The 24,404-nt window shown below is 41.7% G+C and overlaps 1 protein-coding gene across 2 annotated transcripts in view; it reads right to left on the minus strand.

The window, feature by feature from the left end:
* LOC141110486 (sialic acid-binding Ig-like lectin 13) overlaps nt 1–23,646 on the minus strand; it is an 83,789-nt gene extending 60,143 nt beyond the window's left edge. Inside the window, exons 1-6 of one of the 2 annotated variants that reach the window (XM_073601852.1) lie at nt 23,405–23,645; nt 19,486–19,590; nt 12,619–12,972; nt 8,253–8,558; nt 6,631–6,660; nt 4,099–4,347 (exon numbers count right to left, since the gene is read on the minus strand). In XM_073601852.1, the coding sequence (XP_073457953.1) occupies nt 4,099–4,347; nt 6,631–6,660; nt 8,253–8,558; nt 12,619–12,972; nt 19,486–19,561 (1,015 nt within the window). In that variant the 5' untranslated portion in view covers nt 19,562–19,590; nt 23,405–23,645. Of the gene's footprint in view, nt 1–4,098; nt 4,348–6,630; nt 6,661–8,252; nt 8,559–12,618; nt 12,973–19,485; nt 19,591–23,404 lie in introns of both variants that reach the window. The other variant, XM_073601851.1, reaches the window with a different exon arrangement.
* Between the last annotated feature and the right edge of the window lie 758 nt (nt 23,647–24,404).

Below are 24,404 nucleotides of genomic sequence, written 5' to 3' on the forward strand. Positions count from 1 at the left end.
AAGTAACAAATATAAATTTAACCGAAGGTATGAATTATCTGAAATAACGAATAATAATAAATAATAATAATAATGATAATAAAAAAGTTTTATTATTATTATTTATTATTAATCCATTCCATTCCATTTGTTTAGATGTGGCATTCGTTATTTCGGATAATTGGTAACTTCGAATACATTCGTAGTAGAAAGGAAATTCCAATACCTATAATTTCATAGTTAGTTATTATTAGTTATTATTTTTAGAATTTTTGGATTTTCATTCTTTCGAATTTTTATATTTTCTTTCCTATTTCCGAGTTTTAAAATTTACGAATTTATTAGTTAGTTATTTACTAATGTACGAATACGAATTTACGAATTTCTAACATAACGAATGACCCGAAAAACGGAAAAAAAAAAACCGAATGAAACAATAACAAAAACAAATACATTTTTCGGCAGTGCACATGTCTACTCACCAAAGCAGTATGCCTCTCTTGTAGCAGATCGGCAAACACAGTTCCATTAAACTCTCCTAGCTAAGATGATCTTAAAGTTTAAAGGTTCTCAAGGGTTACATTCTATAGAGCCCAAATTTCTTCTTTCTTCAAGATATTTTGTTTGAAAAAAAAAATTAACAATACGATAGTATGATTTTGCGCCAAAAGGTGGGTTTTATTCAACCAACTTTAAGTACTCACAAACCCTTCAGCCAAGAGAGCATTGAAATCTTATATAGAAATACGTAAAATCTTCACACACACACACACATTGAGGTCAAGCTGCCAGCAAGGGCCGCTGCTGTGTATGCATCTCTAAATGGAAGCTCCATTCAGCTTTGTGTCCTATGAGTGAAAGGCATTAGAGGGGCGGTCCTAGACCCCAGGGTTCCCTGTAGCCTGCAGTGGCTTCCTTTTTTATGACTGGTTTGTGAGCAGGGACAGATTTGGTAATAAAGGGCACCAGGTCTGAAGTGGCTGTGAGGAGGAGAATCTTTATGTCTAATACATTGTGGTTGTTTCATGTGGGTTACTGTACTTGAAAAAGAAATTTCAGGTGTGCCATTTTTTTTTATATTGTTTGAACCAATGTAAGCATGTGGAAATCATTGTTTTATACACCGCTTCTCCAGTGATCTCTGCTAGTTTCTGGGTTGTGTACCAAGAGGCTGCCCTACTGCATGGGACTTGGAAGCTAATGGGGGTCATTGGAGTAACGGTGTCTAAAGCAGTGATTTCCAACCTTTAAAGGTATCCCACAAACATGGTAAACTGTATACATCGTTATATTGGTCCAGGCTGGACCAACGTAACTACTGTATGTATAAAATATTTATATATTTAAAATATCCATTCTTTTGTAATGCAGTGTCTCAGTTTATAGCAAGGGTATCTGGCTGCAGACTAGAGCTCCACTCTAGACAGGAAACATGTAACCTCCATTCGTCCATAGACAGGAAACGTGAAAAAATAGTTGAGCTGGGAATTTATTTGGTTTTGTTTTTCATGCGTTGCCCTTCCATGTTCTCCTTGCTGCAAAGGCCAGTTATAGGTGAGGTCAGTGGCCATTTGTTTGTACTGTTGGAATACTGGTGAGGGGATGCACTGGACACCTTTGCTGTCATTTTGCTGTATGCTGGGTATCCAGTGTGCCCCTGTACCATTAAGGAGGGATGTGTCTCTGCAGGTTCACCTGCCCTCTGCCTATCCATTATAATGCATGTGCTTCCACTGTGGGGGCTCTCAAAATTTTGAGTTAGGACTATGGATACTGGGGTCCCTTGACGGGGCTCTGTAGCTTACACAAAATTTGTGCAAACTAAACCAATTTTTAATGCACATTGTTAGACAGGATAATTCGGTTGGTTGCAGACTGGTCGGTAAGCTTAGAATGTCTTTGGTTTTGGGTTGCACAGGAAACATGTGACCTCCACTCATCCATAGACAGGAAACATGTGGCCTCCATTCATCCATAGACAGGAAACATATGGCCTCCACTCATCCATAGACAGGAAACATGTGGCCTCCACTCATCCATAGACAGGAAAGATGTGACCTCCGCTCATCCATAGACAGGAAACATGTGGCCTCCACTCACCCATAGACAGGAAACGTGTGGCCTCCACTCATCCATAGACAGGAAACATGTGGCCTCCACTCATCCATAGACAGGAAACATGTGACCTCCACTCATCCATAGACAGGAAACATGTTGCCTCCGCTCATCCATAGACAGGAAACATGTGACCTCCACTCACCCATAGACAGGAAACATGTGGCCTCCACTCATCCATAGACAGGAAACATGTGGCCTCCACTCATCCATAGACAGGAAATATGTGACCTCCACTCATCCATAGACAGGAAACATGCAACCTCCACTCATCCATAGACAGGAAACATGTGGCCTCCACTCATCCATAGACAGGAAACATGCGACCTCCACTCATTCACAGACAGGAAACATGCGACCTCCACTTGCCCACAGACTGAAAAACTTGTGACAGGAAACATGTAACCTCCACTTACCCAAGCTCCACTCTGGACAACTTAACGAACAACTAATAGGCACAATAATTCTGAAATTGAAACATTTTGCATGCTTTCTTGTTCTTAATGTTCATTCACAGTGATTTATGCTTGTTTTTATTATGTAAGGTTAATCAAAATGATTCATTACATTAGCAACTGAATTACTGTAAAAAAAAAAAAAAAAGCCTTTTTAGCACCCCCTTACATTTTTTACACAATTAAAACCCTCACTGCTGTCTGATCACTGCTTGCAGTGATCAAAAAGCAGGGAAAGAGTTAATTTTAGTGTAAATGGCTCACAGTGAGTTTGTTTTTCCTATTTATTTAAGGGTTAACCTGTCATTTTTTTTAACCCTTTAGGAGGTATTTTTTAAAATACATTTGGTTATTGTTATTTTAGTATTTTTCGCCATTCAGGGTTCATGGTAGTTATTGTGATTTTCCTTATTTTACTGTTATGCCTTGTACACACGATCGGACATTCCGACAACAAAATCCATGGATTTTTTCCGACGGATGTTGGCTCAAACTTGACTTGCATACACACGGTTACACAAATCTTGCCCGGAATTCCGAACGTCAAGAACGTGGTGATGTACAACACGTACGATGAGCCGAGAAAAATGAAGTTCAATAGCCAGTGCAGCTCTTCTGCTTGATTCCGAGCATGCGTGGAACTTTGTGCGTCGGAATTGTGTACACACGATCGGAAATTAACAACAACGGATTTTGTTGTCGGAAAATTTGAGAACCAGCTCTCAAATTTTGTGTGACAGAAATTCCGATGGAAAATGTCCGATGGAGCATACACATGGTCGGAATTTCCGACAAAAAGCTCCCATCAAACATTTTCAGTCGGAAAATCCAACCGTGTGTACGTAATCTTTATGTGTACGTGTACGTAATATTACTGTAATCTTGACCCAGACATACGACCTACCCTGTAAATCAGGACAAATAAAGGAACTTTTTGTCAACTACCTTTCTTTAGATGCAGTAATTATATACACTTCATTACTGCCTGAACTTTGAAAAAAATAAGGATTTTTTTTGCATTTTTTGGGTTTTTGTTTGAATTTTTTTTTAATAAATAAGAAGTTATATGTGTGTGTCACATCAAATTAAAGCCCTTTTTGTCATTTCAAAAGCAGTATGGAAAATATGGTTTAACACAGACATAACAAAAATGTCAAAACATTTTTTGTCCTTAAGCTACTTAATTTTTTTCTGAAGCTGCATCACTAAGGGGTTAAGAACAAGAGAGCATGCAAAATGTTTAGTTTTCAGAATTATTGTGTCTATTGGTTGTTTGATACATTAAGGTTGAAGCAAAAAAAAGCAAACAAGAGTGGAGTGGAGGTTTCCTGTCTGGAGTTGAGCTCCAGTCTGCAGCCCGACCCTCTCGTTTTTAGGGCAGTAAGCAAGGTATCTGAAAGGCACCATTAGGTTTCTAGGTTTACCATAATTCTAGTACACCTAAAGTAAACACTTTACATTTAAGTAATTGCTGACATTTTTTGAAGTGTAACTTGGCTATGGAACCATATCTTTCATAGGAAGCAAATAATATTATAAATATACTTACAGTGTACCGAGATATAAATGGTTTTGTCTGCAGTCCCATATTGATTACATGCTTTGCAACTGTATCTTCCTGTATGATTAAGACTGATATTCTTTAATATGTAGGTTAATGATTGGTTAATCACTGGTAGCTGTCTGTCTTCATGAAACCAGGTAATTTCAGCCACGGGGTTACTGTCCACATTACATTCCAAGCTCTTAGTTTGTCCTTCTATCACAATAATGGATAAGGTCTTATCTGTGGAAGAACCTTACAGACCAAAGTAAAAGTTATTGGTATAAAAAATATTGCACTTGACCTTAACATATGTATTACATATGAATTTGATAATGCAATATCAAGAGATACATTTTTCCATTGTACTCGCCCCCTCCTTAATTAAGTAGCATACGTTTTATATGTAGCAATGTAGAAACTCTTATATGTAAGGGTGTAATGTAATTTGCATTCATGCTTCACCACGCACATCAAAGTGATTCACCCTTACATGCAGACCCCCTTTTGCCATAAGCCATGCGGTGGATTTGAAGTTTGTTGTGTGTACTGTGTGATTTTGTAGTGTGGATTTGAGTTTTTGTTTATTTAATATTCCAAGGTCCGAAAAAATATATCATTCAACAATCAATGGAGCAAAAAAAAAAGGCTGCATTGACCTAATCTAAATATTTTTGAGCTTCTATGAAGTCCCTATATCCAGCACCCACAGTTCTGCTGCTAGATTTCTACACTTACTTTTCCTCAGACTGAAGTAGCCATGCCCCTGATGATGTTGCTCATTGGATGAAATGCGTAGGTTGGAGCCTGGGATCTGATGTCACAATGCTATACATGCTGACCGTGGTCATCTTGTGGGTTGGAAACATCTCTTTATTTTATACTTCATGACATGCTCGTTTTTATCATTTTAAATGTGAGTACTCTGGAATTCTTTTTATAACAAATTATACACTGATTTGATATACTGCACCATGAGGAGTCGTTTTCTCTTATTTCTATACATTGACCTGTGGATCTACCATCTGTGAGGGCTGCATAAGATCCAGGTGCTTGATCTCTTAGTGGAGATGTGACTAGCCTGTGGATATACACTATGCCTGTTTAACCACCCATAATCTAGTGGTCCACTATTTGGGGTAAGAGGCCCTGTGTGTTGATGTTCAGTGGAGGATTTTATTATTCACTCTAGTCTGTTTGATTTACACTTTGGGTGACTCCAGAAAATAACTTTTGTACCAACATTTAGAGACTTTTATAAATGTACATTTTCAGCACTGCATATACCCACTTTTCCAGATTTCTACACTTATCGAGTGTTTTAAAGTGTGCCAATAATGAAAACCTCCTCCAACGGGGAAAGGGGGCAGCAAATGGAGGACATCTGAAGCCCAGAGCTGGACTTTAACAACAGTGTCAACTTCCAACTGGACAGATCTGTTTGAAGAAAGTGGAAAAGTAGAGGATTTCCATGGTCTCTTTGGCTTCTAGTGTAATTTAACAAAAATGGTAGCACCACACCACTGCTAAGAGGTCCAGTTACAACTTTAGTCAGGAGAACAATTCAAAAAAATATCCAATGTGTCTTGGGGGTCCAAGCACACCCTCCTTCATCAAGGTTTGATTAAAACCAATGTAAATAGACTAGAAGTGATCTAGTGTGTGGTGGCCAACTTATGTCTCTGAGGTTCAGCCCTGAAGGGCTGGCCAGTGGTCCCTGGTACAGCTCGGGTGCCCAATGGAAAAGAAAAGAGGGGGGCCTGAGACCTCTTATAGTGTAGTTAGTTGGCTCAAAAAGGACAATCTGCTTAAATGTGGTTCAGCAAAAAATGTCATGTTTTGCAATTTCCACTTTCTCAGTTCAGGGTGATAACATTACTATCCTATATACCCTATGAAACTTGTACCCACAAAAACCAATGTTATCACCCTGAACTGAGGAAGTGGCAATTTAAAACCACAAAACATTTTTTTTTTTTTTCCGGTGAAATAAAGAAATAGGATATCTATTAAACCATATAACTCCAATATCCTTACACATACAGTATTACAATGAACGCCTCTGCCAATCGGTCCACTAAGAGGCTTTTGTGCAGTCTCCTCTTGAACCCACAGACTAGAATTGAGAAGCCTTGCAAAACCAGTTTCTGACAAGGCCTATGCCTGCAATCACACTGGAAGACATAACATTAAAGGTCCAGTTCACTTCTAATCTATTCACAATGTGTTCAATCAAGTCTTGAATAAGAGGGTATGCTTGAACCCCTGAAACACGTTGGCTACTTTTTGATTTGTCTATTTGACTTTTATTGGAATAAAGTTTTATTTGGACCTCTTAGCAGTGCTGTGGTGCTTCAATTTTTACACCACAGGAAAACAATACCATTTGACGGAAATTTGCCATTGTGGCCCACTACTTTTTCCAATGAGATCTGTCAGCAAGGACTGTCGAGTAGGATCAGATGACTAAAGTCTGCTGGATCAGGTTATACATACTTATGCCATAAACTAAACAAAACATGTTAACTGAGAACGTACCATCTATAGTAATATCCACCGAAGGAGGATCTGAAAAACAAAACAGTTAAAGTTCACCCTCAGGCTGATATAAAATACACTAATTAATACAGCTATGTATTACTTTTTTTAAATTATTATTAAATTGAAAAAATGTCCCTGAATGACATGGATTTTTTCTAATGGATATTCAGTGGTGGGGTCCTCTCAGGATCCAGATGAAGATGGTGTAATCATGGGAAGGGTCAGGGACATAAGGGGACAGGAGATCTCAGGGGGGCTTTGCAGCACTAGATCAGTGGTCCACTCACCCAGAACTATCAGCGAGAGACCCAGGACAGAGGATGAGCATAATCGGTTTCACAAGTAGCAAGGGTTAAAGAAAGGTGAGAAGAGGGGTGGCAAAAAGAAATAGTTTTTGCCTGGCACGAGGCTTTAGAGCAGGGGTCTTCAAACTATGGCCCCCCAGTTGTTCAGGAACTACAATTTTTATCATGCCTAGTCATGTCTGTGAATGTCAGTGTTTTACAATTTCTCATGAGATGTGTAGTTCCGTAACAGCTGGAGGGCCGTAGTTTGAGGACCCCTGCTTTAGAGTATATACGTTTTCAAACTGATATTGTATTTCTTGTTATAACTATTTACACAACATTTTTATTTTACATATAAATAATCAATGCAGGGTGCTATAGGGGGACTCTCTAGCCTTGGTGCTTTTGTAGGGGTTCTCTCCCATCCTTGTGTGCGTTCTTGTGCCTGCTTATTAGGGGATATCTATCTGCATCGGTGGTGTTGATTGCTGTTATTGCATTACCACTGCAATCCTACCTCCAACAATACTCCTGATAAAGCAGTAATACATTACGAAATGCGTTGATTGAAGTCACCTAGTAACAGAACCAGAATTGGGACTGTTTTCATAATGTGAACATAGTGATAGCTTGGATATTTACACAACATTTTTTAGCTGGACAATGTTAAGTGGAATGACTTGAATGATAGAAGGTGATATATTGTTGCAATATCCAACATATCTACAATCATACCCCATGATAATTTATTTTTTCTGGGTATTTTATAAATGATCAATAATTTTTATCTATGTATAATTAAAATGAGTCTTTTAACAAGAAAATCATAAAAGGTTGATGTCGTTTATTAAAATCTGTATTCTTTTTCTTCCATAAATCCCTCTGACTTGAATTATAGAAAGACAGGTGTGCTCCTATAAACAAGCTTCAGAACCAGGTAAAGTATGAATTCCAAACTTGTTTTTCTTTCTCACTCTGGATAGAATAGGGAACCATTAAAACCCTAAAACCTATTCAACAATCTCTCTAATGTCCTGTTAGACAGTCATCACCAGGACCAGGTAGCCACAGTGGAAGACGTCCCCTCTATTGCTGACCTGGCAACAATAAAAAAAATTTAGAATTTCCCTTTACTGTCAGTCCCTGATGACAGAGGTCACCAGGAGGGAGAGGGGCAATTCTCTTCAATGGGGACACAGACAGCAATTAGAACTGACAGAGGTTCTAATTTCTAACTACTCCATCAAAAAAAGAGCTTTGGCTTTAGATACACTTTAAATTGTACACATCTAACATACATTGTATTTAATTTCAGAATGATAAGAAACTTACACTCAACATTTAAAGTAATGTGGTTTATAGCAGTCACCCTCTTTGTTAGCCATAACATGCATGACAATGGAGAGTTGTTCTGTTCCTTGCTCACAATGAAGCTGATAATGGAGTGGTGGATATTTAGGCCATTTATATGACTTGTAGTATGGGTAACACTTGGAACCTGATAATTCTGATAATTTCCTTCCCATTTCATCTGTTGGCTTGTTCTCTTACAGTTATCAGTAAATGTGCATTCCATTTCCAACTTTTCCCCAACAAGCCAGCTCTTTATGGGTGAGATCTCGGGCTTATCTGTTAGCTCTGCAAAGATAATGAACAGAAAAAAACGTTCCATAAGTTGAAAATTAGAACCCTGATGTAAAAGATTCTGTATGATGACAAATAAAAACATAGAATGGAGGTAGATGGTGCCCACTCAAACAACTCCAGTTTTGTCCTTATTAAATACCTGAACATGGACCCTCCAAACCCTATCCTCTCAATGGCCACTCCATAAACACAATAATGAAAATTAAAGAGGTGGTAGTCATCAGTGAGAGCAATTAGCCAAAACTGAGTAAATAATAACTTGATTTAGCACAACCCCCCTCAGAAAATGAATAACTTATATACTTCAGCCATCTGGGCTCTATAGAATCATCATTTTATTAGTGTATCAAACATGTGAATACTAAAAACGGTACCATAATGCACTACCTCACACTTACCTAAAACCATTCATCCATCTCACTCACATGAATGTTAATACAATCTGTACCCATAATGCATATAGATATATATATATATATATATATATATATATATATATATATATATATATATATATATATATATACAGTATCTCACAAAAGTGAGTACACCCCTCACATTTTGTGTACTGTACTGTACACAAACTGTACTGTTTGCCCCATGTTGTAAATCGCTGCGCAAACTGTTGGCGCTATATAAATCCTGTATATTAATAATAATAATAATAATAATAATAATAATAATAATACTCTTTTCATGTGACAACACTGATTAAAATTACACTTTGCTACAATGTAAAGTAGTGAGTGTACAGCTTGTACAACAGTGTAAATTTGCTGTCCCCTCAAAATAACTCAACAAACAGCCATTAATATCTAAACCGCTGGCAACAAAAAGTGAGTATACCCCAAAGTGAAAATGTCCAAATCGGGCCCAAAGTGTCAATATTTTGTGTGGCCACCATTACTTTCCAGTACTGCCTTAACCCTCTTGGGCATGGAGTTCACCAGAGCTTCGCAGGTTGCCACTGGAGTCCTCTAAAACTCCTCCATGATGACATCACGGAGCTGGTGGATGTTAGAGACCTTGTGCTCCTCCACCTTCCATTTGAGGATGACCCACAGATGCTCAATATGGTTTAGGTCTGGAGACATGCTTGGCCAGTCCATCACCTTTACCCTTAGCTTCTTTAGCAAGTCAGTGGTCGTCTTGTGGCGGGCTGTGATATGATCTGAATGTGTTCATCATATGCAACTTGGAATGTAACTTGGAATTTAATGGTGTGTGACGGAGGAGTGTTCATACATAAACTCTGGCCATTCCGTATGGGCAGGGACTTTGCCCATTAAGCCAAGATATTTATATAGCTGTTGAACAAATATCCTCCTCTGGACCACAATATCTCCGGAGTTTATACTAGGAGATAGAATTAGTACATCACAGTCAAGGAGTACCTTCCCAATATTATTACACATTCTGGACCTTCCATTGGATCATAACTTCGGATAGAAGCTCATGCACATCATTTCTTATGTCATTTCTCTTCTGCCTCCTCTGCTGACTTCTTCTGCTTCTGTTCGTTCTTCTCCCCTCTCCACTCTCTCCGGTTCTTTTCCCTCTGTCCACTGTCTTCTTCTGGGACTCCTCCATTATCTACTCCCTCTTTTGCCAGGTCTTCTCCGCTGTCTTCTCCCTTTGCTCTTCTTTCGGCATGGGCAGGGTCACCGGGTGACGTCCTCTGGAGGCCCCGCCCCCTTATGACATCACCACCCGGGGCATGATGGGATGATGACGTCATAAGGGGCAGGCCTCCGGTGTGATTCGGTGCAAATTTATCCCTAAATTCGCACCTGAACCAGACCCAAAAACACACAGGACCCTTTTAAAAACAGCACTGCAGCCACCCCGGACATGTATGAACTGGCTCCATTGCCAGCCAGTCACAATCACATGGTATGCAAATTCATTGCACAGCGCATTCTGAGTTCTGATTGGGCAAAGATTTGCCCAATCAGGGTGCAGTAAATAGCTGGTTGTTAAGGAGCAGGCCAGGAAGCTGGCCACAGGCTTCCCCGCTGACAGCAGAATAAAAAAAAACAAAATGAAAAGTACAAAAAAAACCTTATGGGGTCCCCCCCATAATCCATACCAGACCCTTATTCGAGCAAGCAGCCTGCCAGGAAAGGGGGGACGAGTGAGATCCCCCCTTCCTCTCCTGAACCATATCAGGCTACATGCTGTTAACATAGGGATGGGGACAAGGGCCTCATCCCCACAACCCTGGGCTGGTGGGTCTGTGGGCAGAACGCTTATTGGAATCTGGAAGCCCCCTTTAAGAAGGGGGCCCCAGATCCCGGCCCCCCATCTATGTGAATGAGTAGCATTGGGTGAACGGTTCAGCCCGAGCAAGAGTTCGGGCAGAACATTGGCTGTTCGCACCATTCGGGGGAACACACAAATTTGCAGGCTGTTTGACGGGTGTACCCCACACTCATCCACATGGGGGGCTGGGATTTAGGGGCTCCCTTCTTAAAGGGGGCTTCCAGTTTCCGATAAGCTCTCTGCCCGCAGACCCCAACAACCACAGCCCAGGGTTGTGGGGATGAGGCCCTTGTCCCCAACAACATGGGGACAAGATGCTTTGGAGTGGAAGGGCAAAGCCCCCCTGCCCTAAAGCACCCATCCCCCATGTTGAGGGCATGTGGCCTGGTATGGTTCAGGAGGGGGCACTCGCTTGTCTCCCCCCCCTTTTCCTGGCCTGGCAGGCTGCATGCTCAGATAAGGGTCTAGTATGAATTTGAATTGTCATTTTAAAAAAATTGATGTGGGGGCCCGGCATGGACTAGGAGGTTGACCCCACACTGTTTTTTTTTACATTTTTCTATTGCAATAGTATTGTATTGCCTGCAATTTCAATGTCATTAGGTGCATTTTTTTCTTTAGAAATGTCATTTTTGCTGCAGCATGTTTTATACATGCTACAGATGCGTCACTTTGCAGGCAGACTAAGGGGACCCCAGGCACTATATTTAAAGGAATTTTTCATTTTTATTGTTGTACTTTAAGCTTAAATAGAATCACTGCTCCTGTAAAAACAATCTTTTAAAAAATCTTTTTTGCATTGATACATGTCCCCCAGGGCAGTACCCAGACCCCCATATCTTTTTTATGGCCAATGGCTTGAATATAAGCCTTCAAAATGGAAACTTTAAATTTTTCAAGTTTGTGTCCCATAAACTTTAATAGAGCTCGCCGTTTGGGTCAGAACTTTTTCTCTGTTCAGGAGTTCTGAAACGAACCGATCTGGTCTGCCTGGGACTCCCCTCCTAATTGGCTGAGACAGCAGCGCGGCGCCATTGGCTCCCGCTGCTGTCAATCAAAGTCAGTCAGCCATGGAGGAGAGAAAGAGGGCAGAGCTGCGGCTCCATGTCTGAATAAGGCTGCGGCTCGGGTGCTCCCATAGCAATCTGCTTGCTGTGGGGGCACTCAACGGGAGGGAGGGGCCAGGAGTGCCAATGAGGGACCTGAGAAGAGGAGGATCTTGGCTGCTCTGTGCAAAACCAACTGCACAGAGCAGGTAAGTATGACATGTTTTTTATTTATAACAACAACAAAAATAGACTTTAATATCACTTTAAATGTGTGCCTAACAGTGCTTAGTGTGTTTACTGTGTCTGCTGCTTTTACTAAGGAATGTGCTTGTTTTTTTCCCCTGCTTTGCAGGGAAACAAAAACCAGCACATCCTCCCTGACAAGACGAAGCTCTGCATTGTTTACACTTCCTCCTCGCTGATCAGCGGGTGCTGGCGGTCATCCATTGGCCGACACCCGCTGATTGGCTTGTGCTGTGTCTAATCACAGCACAGTGGGTGCGCCTGCAGCACGCATTTGACCCCTATCTGGAAGTGCCGAATCATGTACTAGGTACGTGATCCAGCACAGGAGAGCCACTTTGCCGCAGTAAGCGAGGCGGTCGACAAGTGGGAAGTCTTTGCCCTGTCTATATACGATAATAGCCACATGTATATTGTCGAAGACCAGGGACTGTTTTATTTTTGTATTTGATGGTTGTAGATTGTAAGCTCCTAGGACACATTGTTATTTTCCTTACCTGTTACTTCTACATAAGGCTGGATATTTAGGTAGCTGAATTTTGTTTTATCTTCCACTCTGAAATAATAAGAACCTTTATCGCCAGGTAATGGATCTTCTATGTAGAGAGAACAGTCCCCACTCTGTATATTTCCCGTCAGAAGGAATCGGTAATTTTTCTCAGACACTGTATTCCTTTTTGAAGCCACAGGTTTCCCATTTTCATTGCACCAAATTCCATTAGCATTTTTAGTTAAGGCATCGTCCTTAGGCACAGTAAAAAGGCACGGAATGTGCACACATAATCCTTGCTGAACTGTCACATGCTTAGACACTTTTATACTGTATCCGGGATCTGATTTACTTTCAATACCTGCAGATTAAAAAAAATAAAATAGGTCATGTATTTCTCTTTCATTTTTAGGCTTTCTTCACACCACTTGCATGGTCATGGATTTTGCTGCATTTTTCCGTTTTCAGCAGTACCCGCCCTTATCATTGCGATGCTTGACAGCCTGTTAGAAAGAAAATCCTCCATTTTTTTTTTTTTTTTGCTCATTAACCACTTCAGCCCCAGAAGATTTGGCTGTTGAATGACCAGGCTATTTTTTGCGATACGGCAATTGTGTGGTCGTGCGACACTGTACCCAAACAAAATTGATGTCCTTTTTTCCCCCACAAATAGAGCTTTCTTTTGGGGGTATTTGATCACCTCTGCGGTTTTTATTTTTTGCACTATAAACAAAAAAAGAGCGACAATTTTGAAAAAAACACAATATTTTGTACTATTAGCTATAATAAATATCCCCATTTTTTTTTTTTTAAAGCAATTTTTTTTCTCAGTTTAGGCCGATATGTATTCTTCTACATATTTTTGGTAAAAAAAAAAACGCAATAAGCGTATATTGATTGGTTTGAGCAAAAGTTATAACATCTATAAAATAGGGGGCATTTTTATCATTATTGTTTTTACTAGTAATGGTGGTGATTTTTATCGTGACTGCGACATTATGGCGGACACATTGGACAATTCTGACACATTTTTGGGACCATTGGCATTTATACAGCGATCAGTGCTCTAAAAATGCATTGATTACTGTAAAAATGTCACTGGCAGTGAAGGGGTTAACACTAGGGGGCAATCAAGGGGTTAATTGTGTTCCCTGGGAGGTGATTCTAACTGAACGGGGAGGGGACTGACTAGAGGAAATGACAGATCGTGGTTCCTAGCTAATAGGAACACATGATCTGTCACTCCTCTCAGAACAAAACAGGGATTTGTGTGTTTACACACACACTTCCGTGTTCTGTCCCTTGTGCTCGCGATCGCTCATGGCTGGCGGTCATCACGACCGTCAGACACGAGCATCGGCACCCCCGCTGTGCAGCGGGCGTGTGTGCATTCCTGCTATCCCGATCTCGCGAGCCGACGTATAGCTACGACGGTTCGCGGGATCGTGCCGACCTGCCGCAGTAAAATGATGGTGGCTGGTTGGCAAGCAGTTAATCCTCATTGGAGATTTTCCATCATTCTCTGGCCCGGGGAGATGGTCAGGGAAAACCTTCCAAACAAGGCCTCAACCACAATAAAAACCTGTACAGATACAAAAACAAATAGAGGTCTATTTCTAAAAATAAAAAAAAAAATCATTGGATGAATGGAACAACATTTGCCCATTTTTAATAAATTCTAACCAAATTTCGCCACTTGACGTCCTGAAGATTTACCCCCCCCCCCCCCTTCATGACCAGACCATTTTTTGCTATACAACACTGCGTTACTTTAACTGAAAATTGTACAGGCAATGCTGTAAACAAATGAAATTTATGTCATTTTTACCCCACAAATAGAGTTTTTTTTGGTCGTATTTATTCACCACTGTGTTTTTTTATTTTTTTTTTGCGCTATAAACAATAAAAGACCGACAATTTTGCCAAGGAAACATTTTTTTCCTTTCTGCTGTAAAACATTCTATAAAAAATATAAAAATTAAATTTCTTGATAAATTTTGGCCAGTATGTATTCTGCTACATATTTTTTTATATTTTCTAGTAATTACAGCGATCAGCGACTTATAGCGGGACTGCGATATTGTGGCGGTCAATCTGACACCAACTGACACTTTTGACACTTTGTGGGAACCAGTGACACTAATACAGTGATCAGAGCTACAAAAATATGCACTGTCACTGTACTAATGACACTGGCAGTGAAGGGGTTAACATCAGGGGTGAACAAAGGGTTACATGTGTGCCTAACCAGTGTTTATGTGTACGGTGAGGTGCTTTTACTAAGGGATGTGCTTTGCAGGGAAACAAAATCCACCACATCCCTGCTGACAGGACAGAGCTCTGTGTTGTTTACATATGCAGAGCTCCATCCCCCGTGTGTCTCCTTGCCGATCAGCGGGTGGCGGCGGACATCCATTGCCGGGCACCTGCTGATCAGCTTCTGCTGTGACTAATTGCAACAGAAGCGGCGCCCCTGTGATGCCCTATGCAGAAGTGCAGATTCATGTATATATATATGATTCTCCACAGAACGACCACCCTGTAGAAGTAATCTGCTATAGGGCAATCGTTAACTGGTTAATACAGTGGTTTCCTATGATCTGCAGCTCCATCTAGAGGCCAAAATGGGATATTGTTCCTAAAAAACTACAGCGGATCACTGTTACCAATAATCGGTAACCGGGTATCATGTGATTGCTATGATTTTTCATAACGATCTCATGATAACAATTTAAACAACCTTTCATGTATGGGGTTCCATTCACGAACAACTTACTTACTACTGTGATCTGTGATTGACCCAAAGCAATCACATGGTACTTGGCTACCTGTATCATGTGATTATCTTAGCCAATCACAGATCACAATCAAAAGCAAGCTGTTCATGTATGATTAACCCATTCATGACAACTAAAGCTATTGCTTATACAGTGATCTTCGCGGTATAAAAAATAACAGTGTAAAAAAAAAAATCCCAGATCATCCCCCAATATGGTGACACTGAGCTACTCTGATGATGGTGTAAATAAATGTAAAAAATAAAAATAAAGTTTAAAAATAAAATAATAATAAATGTTTAAAAAAATATTTCTTTATTTATGTATTTATTTATTTTTTTACATACTGTCACCATTCTTTTTTTCTTTTTTTTTTTTTTACCAGTAAATAGGTTTTTATTTAAAAGTATTGAAGTTAACAGTGACATAGTATGTGGACAAAAGATACAATCAAAGGTCACAAAGATCAAAAGCACCATTCTCCCTGATCACCACCACACCAGTCATATGGTGACACTGTACTGCTCTGGTGACACTATGTAAAAAAATAGATGTGAAAAAAACTTTAATGTCTCCATTTTCCAAAAAATTGTGACAAAAAAAATGACAACTTCAAAAATCTTGCCATGCCTCTCACTAAATGCTTCAGTCTATTTTCCAAAAAGGGGTCATTTGGATGATAATTGTACAGTCTTGGTGTTTTAGGGCCTCGAGAAATAAATCAGTACATCAGGATTGATCTGTTTTTAAATATACACTGAGCAAAATTATAAACGCGACACTTTTGTGTTTGCCCCTATTTATCATGAGCTGAACGCAAAGATCTACGACTTTTTCTATGTACACAAAGGGCTATTTCTCTCAAATATTGTTCACAAATCTGTCTAAATCTGTGTTAGTGAGCACTTTCTATCCCACTATAGTGTGTACTTGTCTCAATCCAGAGCAGTGTCATTTATGTCTGCTGCCTCCTTCCTCTGCTAACAGCCTGAGTCACTTCTGACAAGTTTTCCTAAAACCAAAAGGTTAAAATGTGACAAGAGAGGGAGTTTCAGCCAGGGGCGTTGCTAGGTCTACAAAAGATCTGGGGCTAGAGCCCATAGCAGGGTAGTAAAGAAAGTCATATGCTTGGGTGGGCATACACATGTATATACAGTAATATACATATGTGTGTGTATATACCCAGAGAGCCACCCTTACATCAGGGTAACCAGAGAGCCTCCCCCTTGCACCAGGGTCCCCATAGAGCCTCCCCCTTGCATCAGAATCCCCAGAGAGCCTCCCACTTACATTAGGGTCCCCAGAGAGCCAACCCCTTGCATCAGGGTCCCCAGAGAGCCTCCCCCTTGCACCAGGGTCCCCTGAGAGCCTCTCCCTTGCATCAGAATCCCCAGAGAGCCTCCCACTTACATTAGGGTCCCCAGAGAGCCTCCCCCTTGCACCAGGGTCCCCTGAGAGCCTCTCCCTTGCATCAGAATCCCCAGAGAGCCTCCCACTTACATTAGGGTCCCCAGAGAGCCTCCCCCTTGCATCAGGGTCCCCAGAGAGCCTCCCCCTTGCATCAGGGTCCCCAGAGAGCCTCCTAGGGTTGCCACCTGTCCGGGATTCACCTGGACAGTTCGGGTTTGGAATCATGCGTCCGGGTTTCAGATTGCCTGAAACCCGGACACATTATTCACACTGGACTATGGCTTCCCAGCAGGGTTGCTGGCTGCAGTTGTCTAAGCCAAGAGTGTCTGTTACACTCTCTTTCACACTGCCTAAAGCCAGCATTAACATTCTCTCTCCCCCCACCCCCCACACACACACAGACGGGAGAGGAGAGACTGATCGATCTGCTCCTATTCCTCCCGCTCCTACTCCTCTGTATATGAAAAGAAAGGGGGGATTTGGGAGATTGGGACTTTAAATGAGGCCATGGCTGGGTAAAGCCATGTGCCTCCATCCCTGTCAATTGTGACGAAAAAACAAACACTAATGCAGCAAAAGGCAGTAAACAAGGAGGGTGGGACTTTATATGAGACTCGTGGTGACAAAATGAACAATATGGTGGGAGGTAGAAATTGTTTAATATTGCATGAGAACATGTTTGACATACATAGAATTGCACATACATGAAGATGCACCCGTAGCTAGGCGCCACAATCTACACCCCGGCAAAAGCTAGTAATAACATGTTTACAATCATGTACATTAATGGTAAAATTTAGGGGTCCACCAGTGTTCATAAGTTGTATAGACGTTAAAAAGATAACAACTGCACGGTCAATAGTTCCTAAATCCTTATAAGGTAGAAATATCAATACTTTCATATCATAATGGATGTGTAACTTGTTTACAACATCAAATAGCTTGACGCGTTTCGTGGCCTCATATAAAGTCCCACCCTTGTTGTTTACACCTTGCTGCCTTTTGCTGCATTAGTGTTTGTTTTTTCCTACTCCTCTGTGTCTGCCCACAATCCAATCCCCAGTGCTGTGCCTTAGAAAAGGAAAATGGGGGTGGGAAATGTGAAGCCCAGCAGCCACAGATACAAATGGATGTGAGGGTGCTGACAGCCAAGTGGTGAGTGAGCTCACCATCCATCCCTGTCTACGACTGAAGGCTCCCCCCCTTTTTTCTCTTGTCTCTAAGTGAGTACGCTAAGATAAATCAGGGTTCTCAGAGCACTCCTTACATCAGAGTTCCCCCTTACATCAGAGTCCTCTCTGTACATCAGAGTTCTCAGTGTTTCTCTTAAATCAGGGTTCCCAGAGCATCCCTTATGTTAGAGTCCCCAGAGTTTTCCCTTACATCAAAGAATGCAGAGTCCCCCCTTACTCTGTGAGTTCAGATGTAAAAGTGAACTCTGTGGACTCTGATGTAAAGTGGGACTCTTGTGATTAACTTTATATGATTAGAAACGTTATTTAATCGCAAAATATATGTAAAGTTTATACTATTGAAAAAACTGCTGTGCACCGCTAAAGTGTTCGGGTTCGATTTGAAGAAAAGGTGGCAACCCTAGAGCCTCCCCCTTGCATCAGAATCCCCAGAGAGCCTCCCACTTACATTAGGGTCCCCAGAGAGCCTCCCCCTTGCATCAGGGTCCCCAGAGAGCCTCTCCCTTGCATCAGAATCCCTAGAGAGCCTCCCACCTACATTAGGGTCCCCAGAGAGCCTCCCCCTTGCATCAGGGTCCCCAGAGAGCCTCTCCCTTGCATCAGAATCCCCAGAGAGCCTCCCACTTAAATTAGGGTCCCCAGAGAGCCTCCCACTTAAATTAGGGTCCCCAGAGAGCCTCCCCCTTGCATCAGGGTCCCCAAAGAACCTCCTCCTTGCACCAGGGTCCCCAGAGAGCCTCTCCCTTGCATCAGAATCCCCAGAGAGCCTCCCACTTACATTAGGGTCCCCAGAGAGCCTCCCCCTTGCATCAGGGTCCCCAGAGAGCCTCCCCCTTGCACCAGGGTCCCCAGAGAGCCTCTCCCTTGAATCAGAATCCCCAGAGAGCCTCCCACTTAAATTAGGGTCTCCAGAGAGCCTCTCCCTTGCATCAGGGTCCCCAGAGAGTCTCCCCCTTGCATCAGGGTCCCCAGAGAGCCTCCTCCTTGCATCAGGGTCCCCAGAGAGCCCCCCACTTACATCAGGGTCCCCAGAGAGCCTCCCCTCCCCTTGGGGACCCCTGCAGAGACTCGGGGCTATGGGCCCCAGATTCGGGGCTATAGCCCCAAAAGCCACCCCCTAGCACCGCCACTGGTTCCAGCACACATTCTGTCATTGACAGCCTCAGCTTTGTTCCTGTGTGCTGTGTGAAGGGGGTGGGGGGGGTGTCTCTTCCCTGCAATCAGCTCCCAGACCTCTCCCCATTGAGCTCTGCATTGTGTAACTTCCACTGCTTACTCCTGCTTTCTGAAAGCTGTATAAATGCTCGAATTTGAATGAATGTAAAGAAGAGAAGATTGCAGATAAACAGGTACAACCTATGTAGGAGGATTTGTTTCATCTATGTGTATTACCTGAGGCCAGTCACTTCACTGGGTATATGTGAGGGTTTACATCCACTTTAATGATTTTTTTTTTACAATACAAAGTCAGACAACAACACATATTATACTCACCGCTCCACAGGTGGGATATAATATAAATGAGGATATGGTAATAGCTCAGATGATAACTTCTTCTTTTTAATGTCATATTAGAAAGTGATGAACAGCCTACAGTCCCTAGAATACAATAAACTTGTCAGTGTCGAGTGATCAGTTCAGAGAGATATTAATGTGCAAACACAGTACCTAACACCATTACAAGTCATGTGCTCGCCCTTCCATTACGTCATGTAGACCATTACATGTGAGTGGCAGGAATTGCCTCGCAGTCAAAGACAAGGGAAAAGGTTGGTTTGTTCCTTTTGAACTGGGGTGAATAGCATGAAAACTGGATATTTTTTTTTTTAATCTCTAAACTTTGATTTTAAATGTAGTGCAGACCCCTGACGGGCCCCACGGATTTGTCTCAGGTTCTCTTCCCATATGGGTGTAAAGGCAGCCAGGCACGTAGCAACACAAAGAGTCTCACAACTCAAGGACCAGGCAGGGAATGTTTTTTGAAGATGTAATGCTCATTAAACTTAGGGTGCAAGGTGAGTCTTGGGGTACTCCAGAATTAGTGCACTAAGTAGTAGGGGACACGCTTTGCTTTGTCTTCACTCTTCAGAACAATTATCCTCTTGACAGACCATAGGAGAACACTGAGGACTCTGAACAACCCTGGGACTCTGAGCAAAGGAACGGTCCCAAATCAGCAACACTGGAGCAGATGCTCAAAGGGTTTAAGCTGCAACAGTCACTAGGATATCACATTCCAGCCATATACTTACAATTTATATACAACAGGGAGCAATCAGCGGAAACACAATATTAGAGTATAAACGAATGCAAGCTGAACACTACAGGAAATCACACAAACCTAAAAATAATTTGTAAAACAATGGTAAGTGCAGCGCAAACAAAGAAAGAAGGAAACAAGTGCAATCCAGATAAATGAGAACTCCAATAACCGGATAGATGGAATTAAAAGATCCCTCGTGAAGAAAGGTGGAAATAAATTCTTCCAATGATAGGTGACAATATCCTCCACCACATAAGCCAAAATACGCTTACCAGAAATGGTGGACCTCCTAATTACAGAAGGTCAAAAGCGCGTTTATGCCAACAGGGATGGTGTTAACCTCCAGAAGGGCTTGGGCCATCCACAATCCAAACACCTGGAGCTCCTGTCCAGCAGTGAGGTCCAGAAGAGAAAACTTCAAAAGCCGGCAATGCTATGTGGTAAGAGGATCGTTCATAATGCTAGCATGAGAAGCAGCAACCTTGGCCAGAAACTAATTATCCTCACAGATGATAGTGTTTTTGTAGGAACTTCCTTTTTTTAACCCAATCGTGTTGCTAATACAAAGATCACAGCCAGAAAATAAGGTTTGCTGGTGGAGGTGTCTGTCGACCAAGGTCGCTGCTTCTCATGCTAGCATTATGAACGATCCTCTTACCACATATCATTGCCAGCCTTTGAAGTTTTCTCTTTTGGACCTCACTGCTGGACAGGAGCTCCAGGTGTTCGGATTGCACCCAAGCCCTGCTGGAGGTTAACACCATCCCTGGAGATCGGGTCGTAGTGGGTCGGAGTGGTCAGATCGGCTTCCAAAAAGGTATGTATACTCATCTTTTCTTTACAGGGATAGAGAAGTTAGTGTTGGATCCCTGGTGGCTATAGATGCAGGGATTTTCGATTTTGCATGGACTTACACTTGAAGCCAGTAAAACACAGAACTGCCAAAAATAATCACACACTGCTCTAAAGATTACAGAGGAGCTAAAGAACTACATTTACCAGAATCTCTCTACCAACCTAAAAATTTAGTTCACCCAAAAATATAAAACATTTTTTGGATATCGTGAGGATGTTTCAGATTGAATTATTGCTGTCCTTGTTCCTGCTAGAAAATGTTTCTTCTCATTTCCTAGCTAAGCAACCACAAGAAAGGGGAGTCTCCCCAGTGAGGACTCAAACAGCAGTAAGTCTTTAAAGAAGTTCTAACTCTTCCAAAGTCTACAAAAATGTGTTTTGCTGCCTAAGTGTCTATGGAAAAAAATGTCAACCACCCCAACCTATACAGTAACCTGCATTTACAGAATGGAGCAAAGTATTAAAAATTCCCAAATCTCTTACCAGCCAGCCTGCACCAAACTGAATTGACCCTGTCTAACAGTTCACATTTAAAACCAAGGGATTTCGTTTGTACACATTTGCAAATACATGCGTAAGCTGCATTGGCCATATCACGGCACCAGGGTGTACTGCAGTCCTAACTCTATAATTTGAGAGTCTCCACAGTAAGAGCACATACACTCACCACCCATTTTATTAGGTACACATTGCTAGTATCATGTTGGACCCACTTTTGCCTTCAGAACTGCTTTAATTCTTCCTGGCATAGATTCAACAAGGTGTTGAAAACATTCCTCAGAGATTTTGGTCCATAGAGACATGATAGTATCACGCAGTTGTTGCAGATTTGTCATCCATGATGCAAATCTCCCGTTCTACCACATACCAAAGGTGCTCTATTGGATTGAGATCTGGTGATTGTGAAGGCCATTGGAGTACAGTGACCTCAGAAGATGGGGACACTGAAGTCATAAAGGGATGCACATGGTCAGCAACAATACTCAGGTAGGCCGTTGTGTTTAAATGATGCTCAATTAGTACTAAGGGGCCCAAAGTGTGCCAAGATAATATCCCCCCCACCATTACACCACCACCACCAGCCTGAACAGTTAATACAAGGCAGGATGGATCCATGCTTTCATGTTGTTTACTCCAAATTCTGATCCTACCATCTGAATGTCGCAGCTGAAATCGAGACTCATCAGACCAGGCAACATTTTTCCAATCTACTATTGTCCAATTTTGGTGAGCCTGTGTGAATTGTTGCCTCAATAGCTGACAGGAGTGGCACCCGGTGTGGTCTTCTGCTGCTGTAGCTTCAAGGTTGGATGTGTTGTACATTCAGAGATGGTATTCTGCATACCTTGGTTGTAACGAGTGGTTATTTGAGTTACTATTGCCTTTCTTCCATCTGGAACCAGTCTGCCCATTCTCCTCTGACCTCTGTCAACAACAAGGCATCTTGGTCCACACAACTGCCGCTCACTGGACATTTTCTTTTTTTTTGGACCATTCTCAGTAAACCCTAGAGATGGCTGTGCATGTAAATCCCAGTAGATCAGCAGTTTTTGAAATACTCAGACCAGCTCGTCTGGCACCAGCAACCATGCCACATTCAAAGTCACTTAAATCCCCTTTCTTCCCCATTCTGAAGCTCGGTTTGTACTTCAGCAAGTTGTCTTCTCCTAGTCTAGATGCCTAAATGCATTGAGCTACTGTCCTGTGATTGGCTGTTTAGGAATTTATGTTACCAGGCAATTGAACAGGTTTACCTAAAAAAAGTGGCTGCTGAGTGTATATTGAATAGTAGGCAAATGTATTGAAGTATTCCTATTTTTGGAAGGTTCAATGGCACAAAAATAGCACCTTATTTGTATATACAGTATATTAATTGTTTTCCTTTGGTATTTATTTGAGTATGTACTAAAAAGTAGATACATGCACTAAAGCACTATTATTTGTTTAAGTCATACACTAAGGCACAGACCACAGTAGATTATTAATTGTATTGCACGGCACTATTACCTATATATAAATTACAATGCAGAAGATGTGAAGGTTGTATAAAGACAGTGAAATAGTTACAATTAGGGGATAAAGTAACTTGAAATTAGTGAAAAAGATATAATAAGGAAGCAGACTGGAGGAAACTTTGATTATGTGCCAGTGAAGAAGGTGACGATGAGAAGAAGTGGTAGAAGAATATAGGAGAAGAGGGATTCTCCCTTATAATTGGTAGGAGTGGGAAAGACACCATAGAAAAGATTGCATACTGCTCCTTTATAAAGCATCAAATTCTCTTGGTAACATTACCTGCTAATGTTAATCGTAGCCTTCTCCTTTACAATTCCTGCCATAGGTCTCCTCTGTATTCTCTTTTCTTCTTCTATTGTTCATTTCATTTCATTTCACTCTTTCTTGAGCTTTTGTCCTCTGTCTCTACTTCCTCCAAATGTTTGGTATATCTGAGTCATTTTTGGGAACTACTTACATTTTAAGAAATTAGGAAAAAAAAATCAGAAGTTAGCGATTACTAATTTAAGCGGTTCTTCAATCTCAACAAAAAATAAAAAATAAAAGTCAGCAGCTACAAATACTGTAGCTGCCGACTTTTAAAAAAGGGACACTTACCTGTTCAAGGATCCAGCGTGATCCCCACCTGGGCCAGTTCTTTGCTGGTCTTTCGGTCCCTGGCAGCGGCATGTTGACTAATGCCCTGTACACACGACTGGTTTTGCCGTCGGAATAAACTCCGAAGGTTTCTCCGACGGAACTCCGACAGAATTCCATTCAAGCGGTTTTGCCTACACACGGTCAAACCAAAGTCCGACCGTCCAGAACGCGGTGACGTACAGCACGTACGACAGGACTAGAAAAAGGAAGTTCAATAGCCAGTAGCCAATAGCTTCCGTTTCGTACTTGCTTCAGAGCATGCGTCTTTTTTGGTCGGTCGGAACAGCATACAGACGAGCGGTTTTCCCGATAGGAATTGGTTCCGTCGGAAATATTTAGAACATGTTCTATTTCTAGGTCCGTCAGATGAGGCATACACACGATCGGAATAGACAATGAAAGGCTTCCATCTGACTTTTTCTGTCGGACATTCCACTCGTGTGTATGCAGCATAAGGGAAGCCAGCTGTGACTTCTTGCAGCTTCACAGCCAGCTTTCCACTGTGCATACCCGAGTCGCGCTGAGCTTTCTAAATGGACCTACAGCCTTCTGGGACCTGTGACGTGTCTCAGAAGGTTGCAGGCAGATTAGGGAGGGTGGAGAACTTCTTCTTTAAATGCCTATGTGGCTGAAGCAGAAG

The sequence above is a fragment of the Aquarana catesbeiana genome, linkage group LG10 (genome assembly GCF_042186555.1).
Source record: "Aquarana catesbeiana isolate 2022-GZ linkage group LG10, ASM4218655v1, whole genome shotgun sequence".
Lineage (NCBI taxonomy): Eukaryota > Metazoa > Chordata > Amphibia > Anura > Ranidae > Aquarana > Aquarana catesbeiana.